Source organism: Crocodylus siamensis, chromosome 3 (genome assembly GCF_052110815.1).
Source record: "Crocodylus siamensis isolate JL-2025a chromosome 3, ASM5211081v1, whole genome shotgun sequence".
Taxonomy (NCBI): Eukaryota; Metazoa; Chordata; order Crocodylia; family Crocodylidae; genus Crocodylus; species Crocodylus siamensis.
This window is the reverse complement of record NC_143397.1, coordinates 220,470,194-220,486,345: the sequence shown is the minus strand read 5'-3', so window position 1 is coordinate 220,486,345 and position 16,152 is coordinate 220,470,194. Positions and strand designations below refer to the sequence as shown.

Here is a 16,152-nt window from a genome sequence, read left to right as displayed (position 1 = left end):
CCAGACTGGGGGTGGGGGAGCACATGCCTGCCTCTTCTCCCTGCTCCCTGCCCCTCCCTCCTCCGCTACAGCTGGAGATGCGCACAGACATGGGCACTCACAGACAGGCACGTGCTCTACTCTCACTCACTCTCTGCAAATGGACACACAGACAGAAACACACTCCCCCTGCCGTGAACACAGATGCACACACACAGACACACAGATACATGCACCCACACACAGATGTGCACACACACCAACTCAAAGATGCACACACAGATGCGCGCACACACCCCATCACACAGACGCGCACACAGACAGATGCACACATGCAGACAGCGACACAAAGACAGACAGATGCACACACATGCACACCCAGACACACTTTCCCCTCACAGGACCTCCCCCTCCCCCCTCTCTCAATCATGCTGCAGCAGCACCCCCATCCCCCCACCCCCAGCTATGAGCTGCCCATGGCTCCATCTAGCTCCCAGCCCCAGCCCCTATTAGACTTACCTGCAGGGATGTGCTGCCCAGCTGCGTCCCATGTGGCCCAGGACATGCACAGTGTTGAGCCACATTGGGCCACAAGTGCTGCACTGCGTCTCTGCAGGTGGGCAGATTGCTGGGAGGGCTAAGATGCATTTTGGGGTGGCGACAGCCCCCCAAGACACCTCCAGAGCCTCTGTCTGCCTACCCACAGAGGTGCAGCGTGGCACTCCTGGCCTGGCCTGGGCCTGCTTCTCCTACCCCAGCTGCACTGCAGGGCGGCACTCCCAGCCTGGCCCAGCCCAGCCTGGTCTCATTGGTGGAGGGGTCCTGCTCCTGGCTCATAGGGAAGCAAATGCAAAAGCCATTGTTTTAAACTTGGCACCATTTTTGTCTCCCTGCTGTCCATTAATCCACTTATGGCACCTGGTGATGGGAAAGGGAGCACTCCACATAGGGCAGGATCAGGACCCACTGCCTGGTGCAAACTCTCTGGGCTGCCTGGTGCCTCCCACTGGAGCTCAGCACCAGCGACAGCTGACAAGAGATGCTAGGCATCCCCAGAGGTTTGTGCCAGGTGATGGGACCCTCTTCACTGTGTGTCAGTGGCTCACGCTGGCCCAGACACAGGGGGAGGCCATGGGGGTAAAAACTACTCCCCACAGCTAGGCAGACCAGTGTTTGGGGCAGTCCTGGGCCTGCCAGGGGAAACTCCCCAGACACTAGGGTCCCCCCCACATGAGCAGATGCTAGGCTTGGGGTCCGGCCAGGAAGGGGGACTCCTATCCCCCTCCCGTCAGCTAGCATCTGACCTGAGACAAGGGGCAACCCTCACAGACCACGGCTTGGGACCAGGGCTGAGGGCTCTGTTCCCAACCTCCCCCACCCCTCTCCACTGGCCCACATGGCTGGTAGGCACAGGCTGGGGAGCAGAGTGTTGCTACTTCAGCTGTGACAGCTCTGGGGTGAGGATGGGGCTAGCCCCAGCTCAGCCGGAGCAGACAGCACAGCCAAAGCTAGCTTGCCTGCCCTGTGAGAAGGATAGTGGGAACCCCAATGCATCCTGGGGTGCTGGGGGACTGGGACATAGCTTGGGTTGCGATGGACTTTTCAAAAAAAGCTACTTCAAGCATTTCCCTTTGTGTTTTTTCTGCTGACTCAAACCCAAAGTGATTTAGAGCACTGGGGAATAATAATGTGCTCTTGCTCTGAATTGATCTGATCTGGTCTTAGCACTTGCAACTTTAAAAACTACCTGACCCTCTTTCTTCATTCTTGGTCTCATCTGCAAGGCTCAGGCCAATTTGCACAGAGGTGGATAGATAAGTTTTGAAGTTATTTATGTTTGAATTCAGCAGCTGTAAGCTCATTCCAGTCCCTTCCACACCAAGTGCTGCCCTGACTTCAGCACATGCCTGACTCCTGATTTATCAATATCCTAGTGCCCCTCCCTGGTTTATGTAAATTGTAGACTTTTGAATGTTCTTCCCTAGTTTAAATTTATTTAATGCATTTGAAGCATTTTAAACTGGTCAAAATGAACTATAGGTTTTAACTGGTTTCCAATTATTTTAAGGATTCAAAGCTTGTATCAATGTATTCCCTATAACTGATATTTAGCTTGGTATTTATAAAGGACCCCCTCTCTCAATCATGCTGCGGCAGCACCCCCATCCCCCCACCCCCAGCCATGAGCTGCCTGTGGCTCCATCTAGCTCCCAGCCCCAGTATATTTGTAGTTTCTGTATATCTACCTGTATGGGGCTTGGGGGTGGGGGGGGGCGGGGAGAAGGCAGGGGGAAGCGGAAGCCCCACACTGAGGATCCCTTGAGTTTCAAATTCTTCTATCAATCTAATCTGAAAAAATACAACATTTTAGAAGCCTCCATATTTTGGAAGGAGCAACATTTGATCTGGACCACTGCTCTGGCAGTAGGAAGTATGAGTAATATTTTGAATGGCACAGTCATACGGCTATATACATATGCATAGGTATGGAAATAATTTTGTGGCATACAGTCCTAACAGACCTTGTAAGTCTTTGGCAAGCTACATTGACAGACACTAGCTTTCTTCTGCCATGTAATGTTTTACGATACAATTTTACACAGTCACAGGTTATCCTAGATCTCTATGGGATTGCAAGGATGCAGATACAATGTGTTATATTGCACTGCTTAATTTAAGAAATCATTCTTGTTCATATCATTATATAATATGGACTAAATTTGCTACTGGTATAACAATGCAACTCTAGAGTAGTTAATGGAATTAAACCTATCTACACACACTGACAAAAAATCTGTTCTCATAAGGTACACAGAAACAGAGGTAAGGCTGTGCTTTTAGCCTTTCCTTTCATAATTCCTGAGTGCAGCCTACTTAGATGTGCAATTTTACCACTACATTAATGTTGGGTTTTTTGCATTTCATTATTACACTTGTTTTATAAACAAAAGACAATTTAGAAATTGTGTTCTGTAAAACTGACCCATTTTCCTGATCTATTGAGTTAGGAAATATGACATTTAAAATAAAGTAGTGCTATAATCAGAGGGGCCATGCAAAACAGAGACTTTTGATTTAACTACCAGAAGAAGCAAGATCTCAGGGCAAGAACTTCTTGTTTTTAGAGAAGGAGAAAACTTCTCTTGCTCTTCTGATCTAACATTGTTTCATTTATAAATAGACATTCTACAAATGTTCTCAGGAGGAATTGAGAATTATCAGGGAAAAGAGAGAGTACAAGGAGAGCAAATTTATCATACTTAATATTTTTCCCCAACTTACTTCTGCAAGTTCTTTTATCAGGGTTTAAAATAAACCCTGGATGGCATTTACAGTAGTAGGAGTCATCTGTATTAACACATTCATGTTGGCAGCCTTGGTTATCCACTGCACAAAAGTCTACAACTGAAAAAGAAAAACCAGGGAAATGTGTAGAATTAGATACATGGAATCAGAAATAAAACATATTTAATAATTATGAAATATATATTTATGTTATGGTCGGAACTGAAGTTGTACAAATAAAAGTCAACAGGGTCTCTGCTCTGAACAGCTTGCTAATTGAAGGTTTTAGGGTGATAACTGATGGACCAACATTCAGGAGCTACTTCCTCTTTTGTAGCCAGGATTCATTATGAATGGTAGACCACATGTGTGGCTAAGACTAGGGACAGACATTACACATAAATCAGTATAAGTGGTCAGAAACCAGTTCAAATCTGTAACACAACAAAAATTAAGTGCACATAACCACTTTCAAAATGGCTGAAACTGGTTTAAGATAAACCTGGGCGGATGTAGTATCAGACTTAACTGATTTAGGTTAAATTGATTTATTGAACTTCTATCCCAGATCTAACAGGCAAGACTCAGAGTAAAATCCTATCTGCCCACATTTGTTTTTATCAAAAGGGGCAGACTAACCTGAGTTTCTTATTTTTAATACTGGGAAGTGCCAATTACTCAAAGATTGTATACCAGTATAACTGAGATGTGAATCTGACTCTCAAAACTGCTTCCCCCACTGTATGTTGTCATCAGCCCTCCTTTTCCTTGAGCTAACCAAAACTTTTATAAGAATACTTGTAATATGTCTTCTCAGTGCTTTTAACAATGCCTTGGTCTTAAGGTTTACCCAAGGTGCATATAGCAAACACTGTGGAAAGGCAAAATGGCTTTATTTTACGTTAATCTTCTACCCCTCCATCACAAACCTGAAACCAGTGGAAGCCTCTGCCAGTCACCAGCACAACTTCTATAACTTACTTTCAGCTGCTTATGGTATCAATAAGAGGCTGTTTCAGCAGCCAGGAACCAGGGACAGCAGCTTCAGTTGCTTTATATCACTGAAGAACTCTATGTGCAAAACAGCTATTGAAGTAAAGGGCAAGCACACATAATTCAACTTAGATAGTGCCTTTTGTTTGACAGGTGCAGACTGACATAATTACCTAGGTGTCCTATATCAGTTTAGCAAATAAATCTTATTTTTACAAGATGGAAAATCCCTGAAACTTAAGCTTTTCCTTCATGCAATAATTCTTAGGAGAAACTAAATGGAAATGAATAACAAAGCCAGGGTTCTTACCATACTACATTGCTTGGCTCACACTATGCTAATTTTGTCTGAACTGTGAATACAATGTGCCACATTTTACAAACAAATCTGAGGAGGTACTTTCCTCTTCCTGCCAAGCAACAGCACTGCATTAGCTACTGGTAACTTTTTTTTGTTACTTTATTATTTCACCCTCCCAAATTAAATCAATATGTCCTTTTAAAAGATAACAGTTTCTTAGCTGAATAAATCAGGTCTCTCCACCATTCCCACCCTCTTCACTGTTGATGATATTTGCTGAAACAATTTAATCACGAAAGTAGGGAATCCATGCATTCTCATTGACGGAGTTCCTGCTAACGCTTAGATATTTTGGTTTGAATCCAGACAATTTAGACTACCCATTGCATCTCATGCCTAGCTACTTTCCTGGCAAGCACCTTCCACATTTCCAGATTAAATAGCTCTACATAAAAATCACATTTATTAAAGAGGTACTTTAATTATACCATGTGTAGCACAATTAAGCAGCTTTCTCCTGAAGCCAGAGCCAACCATGGATAAATTTCTGATGTTACAAAAGATGTATTAACAAAATAACACATCATAGAAAATATACAATTTTCCCATAAAAAATAATGCTTGTTTAATTAAAGAAAAAGCATACCCATAAGAGCCTTTTTTTTCTCCTTGTATTTAATTGCAAAATATTACATTGTACTGTGGTTTCTTCCAGACCATGCCCTACCTGAGGAAAATCCTATCTGACCCTCCCCAAAAGACCACTCTTTTCTCTACATTCAGATCCCTCACAAAGACCCATTTCTGCCATGATGCCTATAAGCAAGTGGCCAACTAATAACAGTAGAGTTGAAGGACAACTAGATACCATCCACAGTTATTTTTAATGTTTTATCAACATATTAGGAACATCACCCTGCCTACTTTTGTCCCTCATACTTTCTGTTATCCCATCGGTTGTTTTAGATTGAAGTATCACTGGGGAAGGGGCTGTTCCTCCCTATTTCCATACAGTCTCTAATGTATTGTGGGAACAAGTGAGAACACCAATAAATAATTCACACAGGATAGTTTTCTCCAGTTTGCTCTCTGAATGATAAACCATAAACCCTTACTTGCTTTGGTGAGCCGTTGCTCTCAGGAGTAGTTCCATTGGCTTCTGACAATAGCTAGAATGCCAATTTCTTCAGACTTTACACTGGAGATGACATGGTACTGACTGTATGAGCTGCACATTTTCTCTTGCCAATTACTTTTGGGCACAGCTATGATTTTGCTGTTATAATAATTTTGGGACACAAATCAGCTTCTCTCAGGAAGGGGTTAGCTTTGTTGGGCTATGTTCAGAGTCTACCTATTGATTCTTTTTATCCTCTTATATTCTGGTTACGGCTAGTTGCACTTGTTGAAAATGGAAATCTTTCTGCCACGTTTCTTTTAACAAGTGGGCTATTAAATTCTTCATGGAATTAAATACCCATGGAAATACTGAGAAGTATTATAAAAGACTTCCCACCACAAGTCACTGTTATATTTTATTTGGATATTATGGAAAATACCCACAATTAGAATCAAGAATACACCTTTCTAGTTTTTCTTCTTATTTATTTGTCTTTCACAGTTCAGTTAACAACTTTATCATCTGCATACATCTGCACCTACTAATGGGATACACAGCAGAATGTAAGTACTTTGACATGCAACTCACAGTTCTTAGTATAAGTCTGTGTATATTTCAATACAATAAGTTTTAATGGGGAGTTATATTTCTTAGAGAAAGAATAATGCATTTAGGCAGTCGTCTGATGAGGTTATCCCACATTTTTCTGCAGGGCACAAATTTCTTGGTTCTACCATGTCCATCATTTCCTTCTAGTTTCCAGTTTTACCTCTGGATGTTTATGCCCCCTACCCAGTTCTGCTGGTACTATAGCAGGATTGTGTGTATACTGCTGTCTCCATAGGTCCATTCCTATAACATCTACATAAGTCTTCCAGATCTTTGTGAGTGATGAGAGCTAAAAGGAGCAGAAGAACAAAGGCTCCTTTGTTCCTTTAACAAAGGGTTAAAAAATAAATAATTCATGGAAGAAACTTGGGGGGAGAGAAGGAAAGGGAGAAATTATTTAAGAGGGGTGATAGAAGACTTTGGTGAGAGCATAAGGACCCAGAAGTCAGCTAGAAAACTGCCGAGAGTGCAGGGAGATGACAGCAACCACACCAGTGCCAGAAAAGAACATAAGCCCAGCAGCTGCAGCAGTATGAATATTGCGGCAGTGCCAGGAAAGAGAGTAGAGCACACCCAGCTGCACCAGGAACAAGAGGAGAGTGAGCCCAGAAGGACCAGCAGTCCCTGAAGGAGAGATCCTGGAGGATGAAAGCCTGGTTTAGCACAAGGGCATTTTATTGGAAGGTTTTTGTTCTTCTGAATGGGAGCAGCCTTCATTGGGCTGGTGATCTTGCCTAGTAGTGTGGCTTGGCAAGCCAACCAGGAGACCTGGTTTTGTTTTTGACATGGTCCTGGGTTCTCTTGCTTCCTTGTCAATAAACCCTTGAAGAGGAGTTACTGTATTCTGTAGCTTCCTTTAGCAGCAGTAAAGAAGCCACAACTGCATCTACACAGTTTAGTCTACAAATCTAACCTTTCTATTCACACATTATCCTTGAAAACACAGGACAATCAAGTTGCCGGCCATTCAACATTTTTCAATGAACATTTTGAGTGGTCAGATTTCAGTCTTTGCATTGCTGATGAATGCCTGGCTGTGAGGATCTATTTAAGTATTAATAAGCAAATGTATGCTTGGTTCCTTGAGCGGCATGGTTTTGCTCTGTTTCCTAATTGGATAATTTAGCCTTTCTGAAGAGGAAGAAGGCCTGAGTAACAAACCGGGCCCATAACATAGTGTTCATTTGTTGTGCTCTTTACTACTTCCTCCTACGGTAAAGGTCTAAAATATCTTGGGAAAACATCTCTGACACTTTAACAGTGATCTCCCTCAATGTCCCACTGATAAATAGGAGAGAAAATGCCAGAAATTGCAATTAAACCATTGCTTTCTTACAAAATTTTGTAATGCTTTATTCTCTGTTGTACCTGATACATAGGTGCACCAGGCAGACCCCTCTTTGAACCTATTTTGTAACAAATCATTCAACTTATATATGCTATCCACAAAAATGAATATCTTAGTTTAAACTAATGAAAATAGAGAGTTATAGGCCCTGATTTAACACTGTACATTCACACTTACAGGATTTTACACCAGGGATAAGCACGTATCTCTTGATGACATTCGCAGACGTAGAACATTTTTGGTAATAACATCCATTCTGAAGTTTAAGGTCGCTCAAATCAGACAAATCAGTTCATACAGATACACTGCTAATAGGAACAGCAGGTTAGTTTTTTGGTGCAAAAGAATATAGAATGGCTGATTTCTGCTTAGATTTAAATCTTCCTGGATAAACTGAATTATTCACATGTACCATAAGGAATTGAGAAAGATGAAATCATAAATGAGGCAAAAAATATCTAAACACAACAAGTGTAAACAGTATGCTTTAAACTTACAATTAAAATGACCAATATTGGCAGCAGCATTAATAGCATGAGTTAGGGCAGAGGTGGACAAAATATGGCCCATGGGCCAGATCCGGTCCACAAGGCAATTTTAGCCTGCCGGGCCCCTAAAAATTTTTGGAAAATTAATATTTCTCTCTCTTGGCTCCCGTCAAAAATGACAGGAACCAAGGGCAGTAGGACCCAGTGGAAGCCCCAGCCGGGTTTCTGGGCTGGGAGCATGTAGCTGCCCCAGCATGGGAAGCTCAGGTAAGTGTTGGGGGGAGGACCCTGGGCAGGGAAGGACTGCGGGGGAGAAGTGGCTCTTCCCCATGCCTGGTGCCCCATGCTGCAGCTGCCTGCTCCAGACAGCCCCACATGGGCTGTGAGCACCTGCAATGTGGGGCGCCAGCCATGGGGCAGGAGAGGGGCCACTTTTCCCCACACTCAGCACCAACTTCTTCCCTGCCGATGAGCAGGGGGTCGGGGCTGTGCACTGCCCCATGCCTGTACTGTGGGGCTCGGGGGACCTGCGTGTGAGTGGGTGGGGAGCCAGTGGGAGCAGAAGGCCCACACTGGCATCCTGGGGCCAGTGCTGATGGGGCCCAGAGCAAGGTGGCAGGAGTGCGGGATCCTGGCTGGCAGGGGCTCTATGGAGCCAAGCCAGCTTCCCCCTCCCTGCTGATGCAGCCCAGCCCAGCTCCACAGACCCCTGCCTGCCTGCGCCCTGCTCTGGGCCCCACCAGTGCTGGCCCTGGGACATTGGTCCCAAGACAAGGGGCGGGGCTACCCATGCAGCCCTCGACAGCCTGCCAAAACTGGGTAAGCGGCCCTCAGCTCAAAATAATTGCCCGTCTCAGAGTTAGGGTGCTCTTCCAAGCTAGGTATAAATGATCAGTATTAAAAGAGATCAAATGAAGTTAGATCAGAAGGAAAATGCATGGTGGAAGAGTAAAGATCAATCTAAATCACATCATGCAAAGGCTTTGAAGTTGAAACTTTGAATATGGAAGCTCTGAATAACAACAAGAGGATTTAGAATGTGATTCTTTATTTCAAAAGAAACCCATGAACAAATAGAATTTACTGCAAAAAACATGAAAAACAATGAAGCAACTCAGTAATACAGGTTGGCCTTTGCAAGGAGACAGAAGAAATTACATAGCAAGGTAACACTGTACTAAGAAAGAAACAGGATTATGTATTAAATAGGGCTATCAATTCATTCCAGTTAACACATTAATTTGTGTTTGCCCTTTTTTTAAGTATTAATTGCGCACATGATTTTGGAGCCTGTGCCCAAGCTGTGCTCCACTGTTGTCACCACAGCGGGGCAGTGGTGGCAGTACAGAGGACTGCAGGGCAGCCTGAGTGCAAGTTCTGTGTTGCTGCAGTGGGGGAAGAAGGGTGCGCACAGACACAGCTGCAGCCTGCACGCAGCCAGGAACACAACCCAGTGGCAAGTAGAGCATTGCCCAGCAGGTAAGTCTGTGGGGGAGAAGGGGCATTAGGGAGGGAAGGGGTAGATCAAAGCCCCCATGGTGAGGGAGGGAGTGGAGCAGGGGAAGGGGCGAATAGGGCCCTGGAGCTTGGGCAGGTTATGAGACAGAGGGATATGTGCCCCCCAGATTTGTGCATGGAACAGAGGCAGGCTGCAGCTCTCTGTGCCCTGCTGCCTTTGCCCCAGGAGCCACACACTGGTCACGCTGTGCATCCCCTGTCCGCCCAGTGGTGAGAGGCACAGCATGACATTACGCAGCTCCCAGGACAATGGCAGCAGAGTGCAATGCCCCAAGCCACAGTGAGCACCCCGCCTCTGCTCTGCACACAAATCTGGGGGGGCATGTGTCACTTGTGCCTCCCCTGGGGGTGTGCGCAGAGGTGGCAGCAACATCCCTCTCCCATGCCTGGACTGCAGTTTGGTCCTACACCCCAGCCCTGCCCCACTTCCTCCCTCACCATGGGGCCTCAATCTACACACCCCCACGCCCATTCCCCTCCACAGACTTACCTGCTGGGCAGTGTGTGTGTGTGGTTGTGCATATGTGTGTCATTGTGCATGCCCCTCACCTCCAGACACAGCCTCCTCCTATGCCAGTTGCTGCCCCTTACTCCTGACCCACAGTACCCCACATTTAATAGATTTCATAGACATTAGGGCTGGAAGAGACCTCGTGAGATCATCAGGTCCAGCCCCCTGCCCAAGGGGCAGGAAGTCAGCTGGGATCAGATCACCCCAGCAAGATAAACATCCAACCATTTCTTAAAGCTTTCCAGAGTAAGTGCTCGCACCACTTCTGGGGGGGAGTTTATTCCAGACTCTGGAGGCTCAGATGATAAAGAAGTTTTTCCTTATGTCCAGTCTAAAATTGTCTTCCAGTAGTTTGTGAACATTAGACCTCGTCTTCCCTTGGGGTGCCCTGCTGAACAAACATTCTCCCAGTTCCTGATGCACACCCCTTATATATTTATAGGCTGCCACCAAGTTATCCCTGAGCCTTTGCTTCTCCAGGCTGAAGAGTCCCATGTCCCTCAGCCTGTCCTCATAAGGCCTGCTTCCTTGACCTCTAATCATTCCTCTAGCATTCTGCCAGGGCATGTGGGAACCCCCCTCCCCAGGCTCCAGATCCCACACACACAAAGTCCCCCACACCTTCACAAATTCCCACCCCTACCCCACCCTCAACCATACAAAGTTTCTGCATAATTTGAGGTTTTCTGTGCATAATTTTGAGTTTTTAGCTGTGCGATTAAAACCACGATTAACTATGAGTAATTTTTAATCACACAGTTAATCAGAATCAAATTTTTTAATAACTTGGCAGCCCTATTATTAAAACAGGGCTGTCTGATTGGCAGTCTGTAGGCTGCATGCAACCTGCATGGGACTGAATTATAACCTAGCCACTGCTCCCCTCGTTGGTCTGACTGCAACAGCAGCCATCCCTGGGCTCCTCCTCCCTTCTCCAGCTGTTGCTTCTTGCCTTCACCCCAAGGGCAGGCCAGTACAGCAAGCACTGTGGGGACCTAAGGGTGAACATGAGGCTGTATAAGGATGGGGAGGGGGAGACAGAAGTAGAGCTGCACATGGGGGATCGTGCCCATGTGGTGCAATGGTGGAGGGAGGTGCCAGTGAGGGAGCACGTTACAGTGAGGGGAGGGGAAAGAGGAATCGCATTCCTGTGCCTGCACATGTAGTTGGGGGAAGGGAGGATTGCCCCAATTGTAGTTGGGGGAAGGGAGGTGCAGCAGGGGGTGGGATTCCTGGTGAAAAGGTGGGTGCAAGCATGAATGCACTGTACAGTAGGAGAGGAGTGTCTGCATGGCCTGGTGGCCATGCAGCATATGGCCTTAGAAACTGGACAGCCTTCTATTAAAGTAAGAACAAGGTCTGATATTAGAATAGAACCAACAAAGTAATATCAGTAGCAGTAAGTATATTTATTTGTATTAGCACAGCAACATAGTTCCAGTGATGATTGTGGCAAGTTATGATAAATGCTGCAGATCTTCAAAGGAAGACACAAGCCCTGCACTACAATGATTTGGATAATTATATAAGCTAGTTGCAGAAGCTATCTTGATGGTTATGAGACACTTAAAATGAATAACTTATGTGACTAAATGCATCTAATGCACATCCTACTATCTGTATCGATATGGCAGTGGTGAGATAGATACTGGTATCCTTCATCTAGGTCTGATGTTCATGTTGCAGGGTGCATCTCCAGGGGTGGCTGTGAAGCCACTGGAGTCCCTGCAGCCCTTACCCACTGTTTTTTGTGTGCAATCACCTGTTCATTCACCTACCACACCAGGATATACTTGAATTTATATAAGGGAGGCTGTCCCAGGGCTTCCCAATCTGCTCTCACTCTGATGACCACTAGGTTTCTCTGGTCATTGCTTTGCAGGCTAATTGAATGGCATCCATCCTACACCAGACCTTGCAGGTGTCATCACTCTTTGATGTTCCTGAAACCTCAGGTCCCACACTCAGCCTCCTTGAGCTCATAGACCCCCTGGTGCCACACTCAGCCCCTCTCTGGGCTTTTGGACTCCACGGGTCACACACTCAACACTTAGCCCCTCTCTAGACTCTGGTCCCCTAGGGACCTCCTCCACTCCTTAGTCCCTTCCAAAACCTCCAAACTTTTGCTGGCTGCACTCCCTGTGTAGGCATTCCAGAGCTGCAGCCATCCTCCTGAATAGATGTTCCTGCAACAGCCTCCAGGATCTTACTCCCTGCTCAGCTCAGGGCCTGGGCTTATTTCCTATCTAAGCCCAGCCCTCTCCTAGTCAGAGGACTCTCTCATTAACTTCTCCATAAGTAGAGAAGTTGGGGTTCCCATCTTATAGAGACCTATTCACAATCTCCAAGGGTGGTCTTCTCCAGCAGGAAAGCCTGCATGGGTTCTGGTGTGAAGACATGGGACACTGGGATCCTGGTGCCCCGTGCTTCCTTGTGGAGACCTACTTAACCAGCTTCACCCCTAGAATCTCTAGGGACCATCTGAGTAAGTGGGGAAAGTAGAGCTTTCCCTGTTTATCTAAACTTGTCTCCAGAGATTCCCAGGTATGAGTCTCGGTGAGTGGGAAAGCCCCACTTCCCCTGCTCACCAGGATGTGCTCCTGGGATCTCCAGGTACAAGTTTGATCAAGCAGGGAAAGTGGGGCTTTCCTTGCTTGCCCAAACTTGCCTCTGGAGATCACATCAGCCCTTCTCCATCAACAGGCAGGAGAAGGGGCAATATGTGTCATGTGTTTAGCCAAATGAGGCGGATCAGCTATGCCATGACACATTTTGGTACAGCTGATCTGCTTCATTCAGTGACATCTTTTTCTAGACTTAGAGTTCACCTTATTCAGCTTATCAAAAAGAAGAATGAATGGTAAGTTTTTGGCAATGTATAGCTACCTTCACAGTGAGAAAATCCCAAATCTTCAGGAGCTCTTTAATTCAGCAGAGAAAGTGATAACGACAACAAATGGCTGAAAGCTGAATTCAGATAAATTCAAATTTTAAATAAGGCACATTTTTTAACAATGAAGAACAGGAAAAATGTGCCTTTGTGGAAGGTGTATTATAATTAAACATAAGTTATTGAGCTCAGTATGAGACACTTGGGTGAAATTCTATGGCCAGTTCTATGCAGGCAGTCTAACTAGATGATCTAATCATTCCTTCTACCTTTAAGATCTATTAGACACTATTTGCTGTAATTTAGAAAGAATCCAGCTTCAAAGAACAAACCCTTAAAATGGTACATAACTCCTAGGGCCTTTGAATGAGCATCAGTTTTAAGCAAATATATAGATACAGATAGATATATATCTATATCTATATATCCAATGCATTCATTGGGAAAGAAGTACATGAATGTCCTCTGAGGAGCCAGCCATGGGTTTGATCATCATCAGGATATGCACAGCAACGAAACCCATGTGCTCTGAAATCTTCAAAAGGTTGTAAACCCACAAAAAAACCAACAATGAACTAAAGAATGTCGAGGGATGCAGGCACTCCCATACTGAAACCAGGAGGCCAGGAATAATTAAAACATTTTAAAGGATGAAGTACACAGTGGAAGTGCCTCAAAAGTGCGCATGTTCTCCTAAGTCTAACAAAAACCCTCACTAGTGTACGTAGAAGAGAAAATTGCAAGCAGAATGTCCATTTGTTATGGTCTGTTACCTTTTTTGCATGTTGAAATAGTACTATTCTGCACTGGGACAGTCTAAACAATGGTTTAAGAGGACTGTCAAAATAATAGTAAGAGCCAGCTAGCATAATGACATGGAGCTTTAAACTGGCAAAAAATGTTAGTGGGAAAGACGGCACAGCTGTGGGGAATTACTTCTGCTTATAATTTAAGAAGGATTGTAGTGGGATTAGAGACCTAGCATTTGACCAGTTTTGATGGGATTTAAAGCATGTGTTTCTAGTTAAGCGTATACAAGGGTGTTTTAGAAAGTAATGGCAATTTTGAAATAAAACTACTTTATGTGCAGTTATTATTTACTGGACCACATCGCTTCTCTACATAGTTGTAAATGATGGATGCATTTGACAATGCTGAAGTGCTGCCATCAGTGTTCCCAGTGTAGTTTCATACTCATTAGGCACATCTACATGTCGCTGTATAGCATGCTATGGCAATGTAACAATTCTGTGGATCTACATGTGATCAACACCTATGTCACAGTAGCAGTGTGCTCCCCGGATGTAGTGCACTGCTACAGCGATGTAACTAGGAAATCTAAGCGTGCACTGCCCACACAGTGCAGAAATTGCCCCTGTACTGCACCATGCTTTTGTACTTCCAAAAGGAAGTACTAAAGCACACCGCCATAGCAACGTCACTGTATGGTGACACATAGACATGCCCATTATATACAAAATGGTTTTATTTCAAAATTGCTGTTATTTTCTGATAAAAAAACACATATGCAAATGCTTTTCTAAATTTAGGACCTGGAGAAAAAGGTAAACTTCTCCTAAAACTTATTAGCCTTTCTGCAGAAGGTAGGAGACGAGGCTATTCCTCTGAAATAAAACAACATGGATGATCTGTGAGAATGGCATAAACCTGCCGAACTAGATTATCTTGAAATGCATTTATTGTGGTATAAACATGAAAGGAGTGAAAAGTAAGTTTTTTAGACAGTCCTAAAGATATATACGTGTCATATTTAATATTTGTTTTCCTGATCCTTCATTCAGTCTGTTATCCTAAGTACACAAGGCTTCAGTTTGCTTCTTTATTGTCACCTCTATAAGAGGCACCAAAAAGCAGGTTTTGTTATAGGCATTAGTCAGTTCTAGTTCTACACCCATCTACATGCTCTGAGAGTCATGCTCTCAGGCACAGATGTGGAAAACCTGGCCTGACTTTGAAATGGAGTCAGGAGTTTCCACCCTCTCCCAAAATATACTATGATCTGATTTCCACCACAACAGATGACAACACTTGTATGGTAATACCAAAACTTATGGCCAGTGTCTATCAATTTGTTCACTTTTCTCCTATCAATCAAAATGGTATCATGTCAGTATACTGCTGGCAGCCTAGAGGAGAAAGTCTAGTACAAGGGTTCCCACAGTTTTTAGGCTGCGGCCTGGCAAGCTGCGGCCCAGAAAACCATGGCCCAGCAGTCACAGCTGACTTTGGTCGGGGCGGGGAGAGGGGGGTGAGCCAAACCCTGTGCTGCTGTGGGTCCTGTGCAAGGACCTGCAGCTTCTCTGCCTGGCTCTGGGGAGCCGTGGTTTTCAGGTTTGCGGCCACTTCCAGTCCGGCAGCCAACCATGCAGTGGATTGCCGACCCACCGGGCCACAGCCCGGGGATCGAGAATGCCTGGTGTAGTGCTTGCTTTCAAAATGTCAGCATTACTTTGTGTGAAAATATTTGGGCAAATTTTCACTCTTTCAGTACTTCAGAGTGCATTGACAAAAAGCCCAGCAACAAATCTATGCACATGCTTGAGTTCTATGTGGGTGAAGAGAGATTTCCATCATTGACTATGGCAGCTCTCTGTATTCAGATGTACTGGATTTCCCTTTGGCTTATGTCCAGCAATAACCACAAATTTCTAAATTGATACTTACTTATACATTTCTTTCCATCTTCATCAAGTTCAAACCCATCATAACATTGGCAGACATAAGACCCAGGTGTATTCACACATATCTGTTCACAATCATGTTTCTCAATGGCACATAGATCCTGAGCTGGAAAAAAAAATCATTTCATGAATCAGACTTCTCTACCTTCTGTATTCCAATGGGGATTATAGATAGGGAAAACAAGGAAGAATGTATCAGACTAATATAAAATATGTTTCCTGGTAAATTTTGAAAATCTCTGCTTTGATGAGTAATAACCTACCTGATTTTATACATTGAAATCAGTAGTAAAACTTTCATTGACTTTAGTAGAGCATTTGATCATGCCCAAGTACAGCTTGTCAAAAAATGAAAGAATGCTGCAAAACAAGGATTTATGCAGGATTTTGAAAATTCCATTTGTGACT

General features: G+C 44.5%; 1 protein-coding gene across 1 annotated transcript in view; it reads right to left on the bottom strand.

The window, feature by feature from the left end:
* The window catches only part of MATN2 (matrilin 2), a gene marked incomplete at its 5' end in the record, with an annotated part of 105,410 nt that overhangs the window by 36,149 nt on the left and 53,109 nt on the right, over window positions 1-16,152 (bottom strand). Inside the window, 2 exons of the mRNA XM_090037709.1 lie at window positions 3,262-3,384; window positions 15,728-15,850. Of these exons, the coding sequence (XP_089893835.1) occupies window positions 3,262-3,384; window positions 15,728-15,850 (246 nt within the window). The remainder of the gene's footprint in view (window positions 1-3,261; window positions 3,385-15,727; window positions 15,851-16,152) is intronic.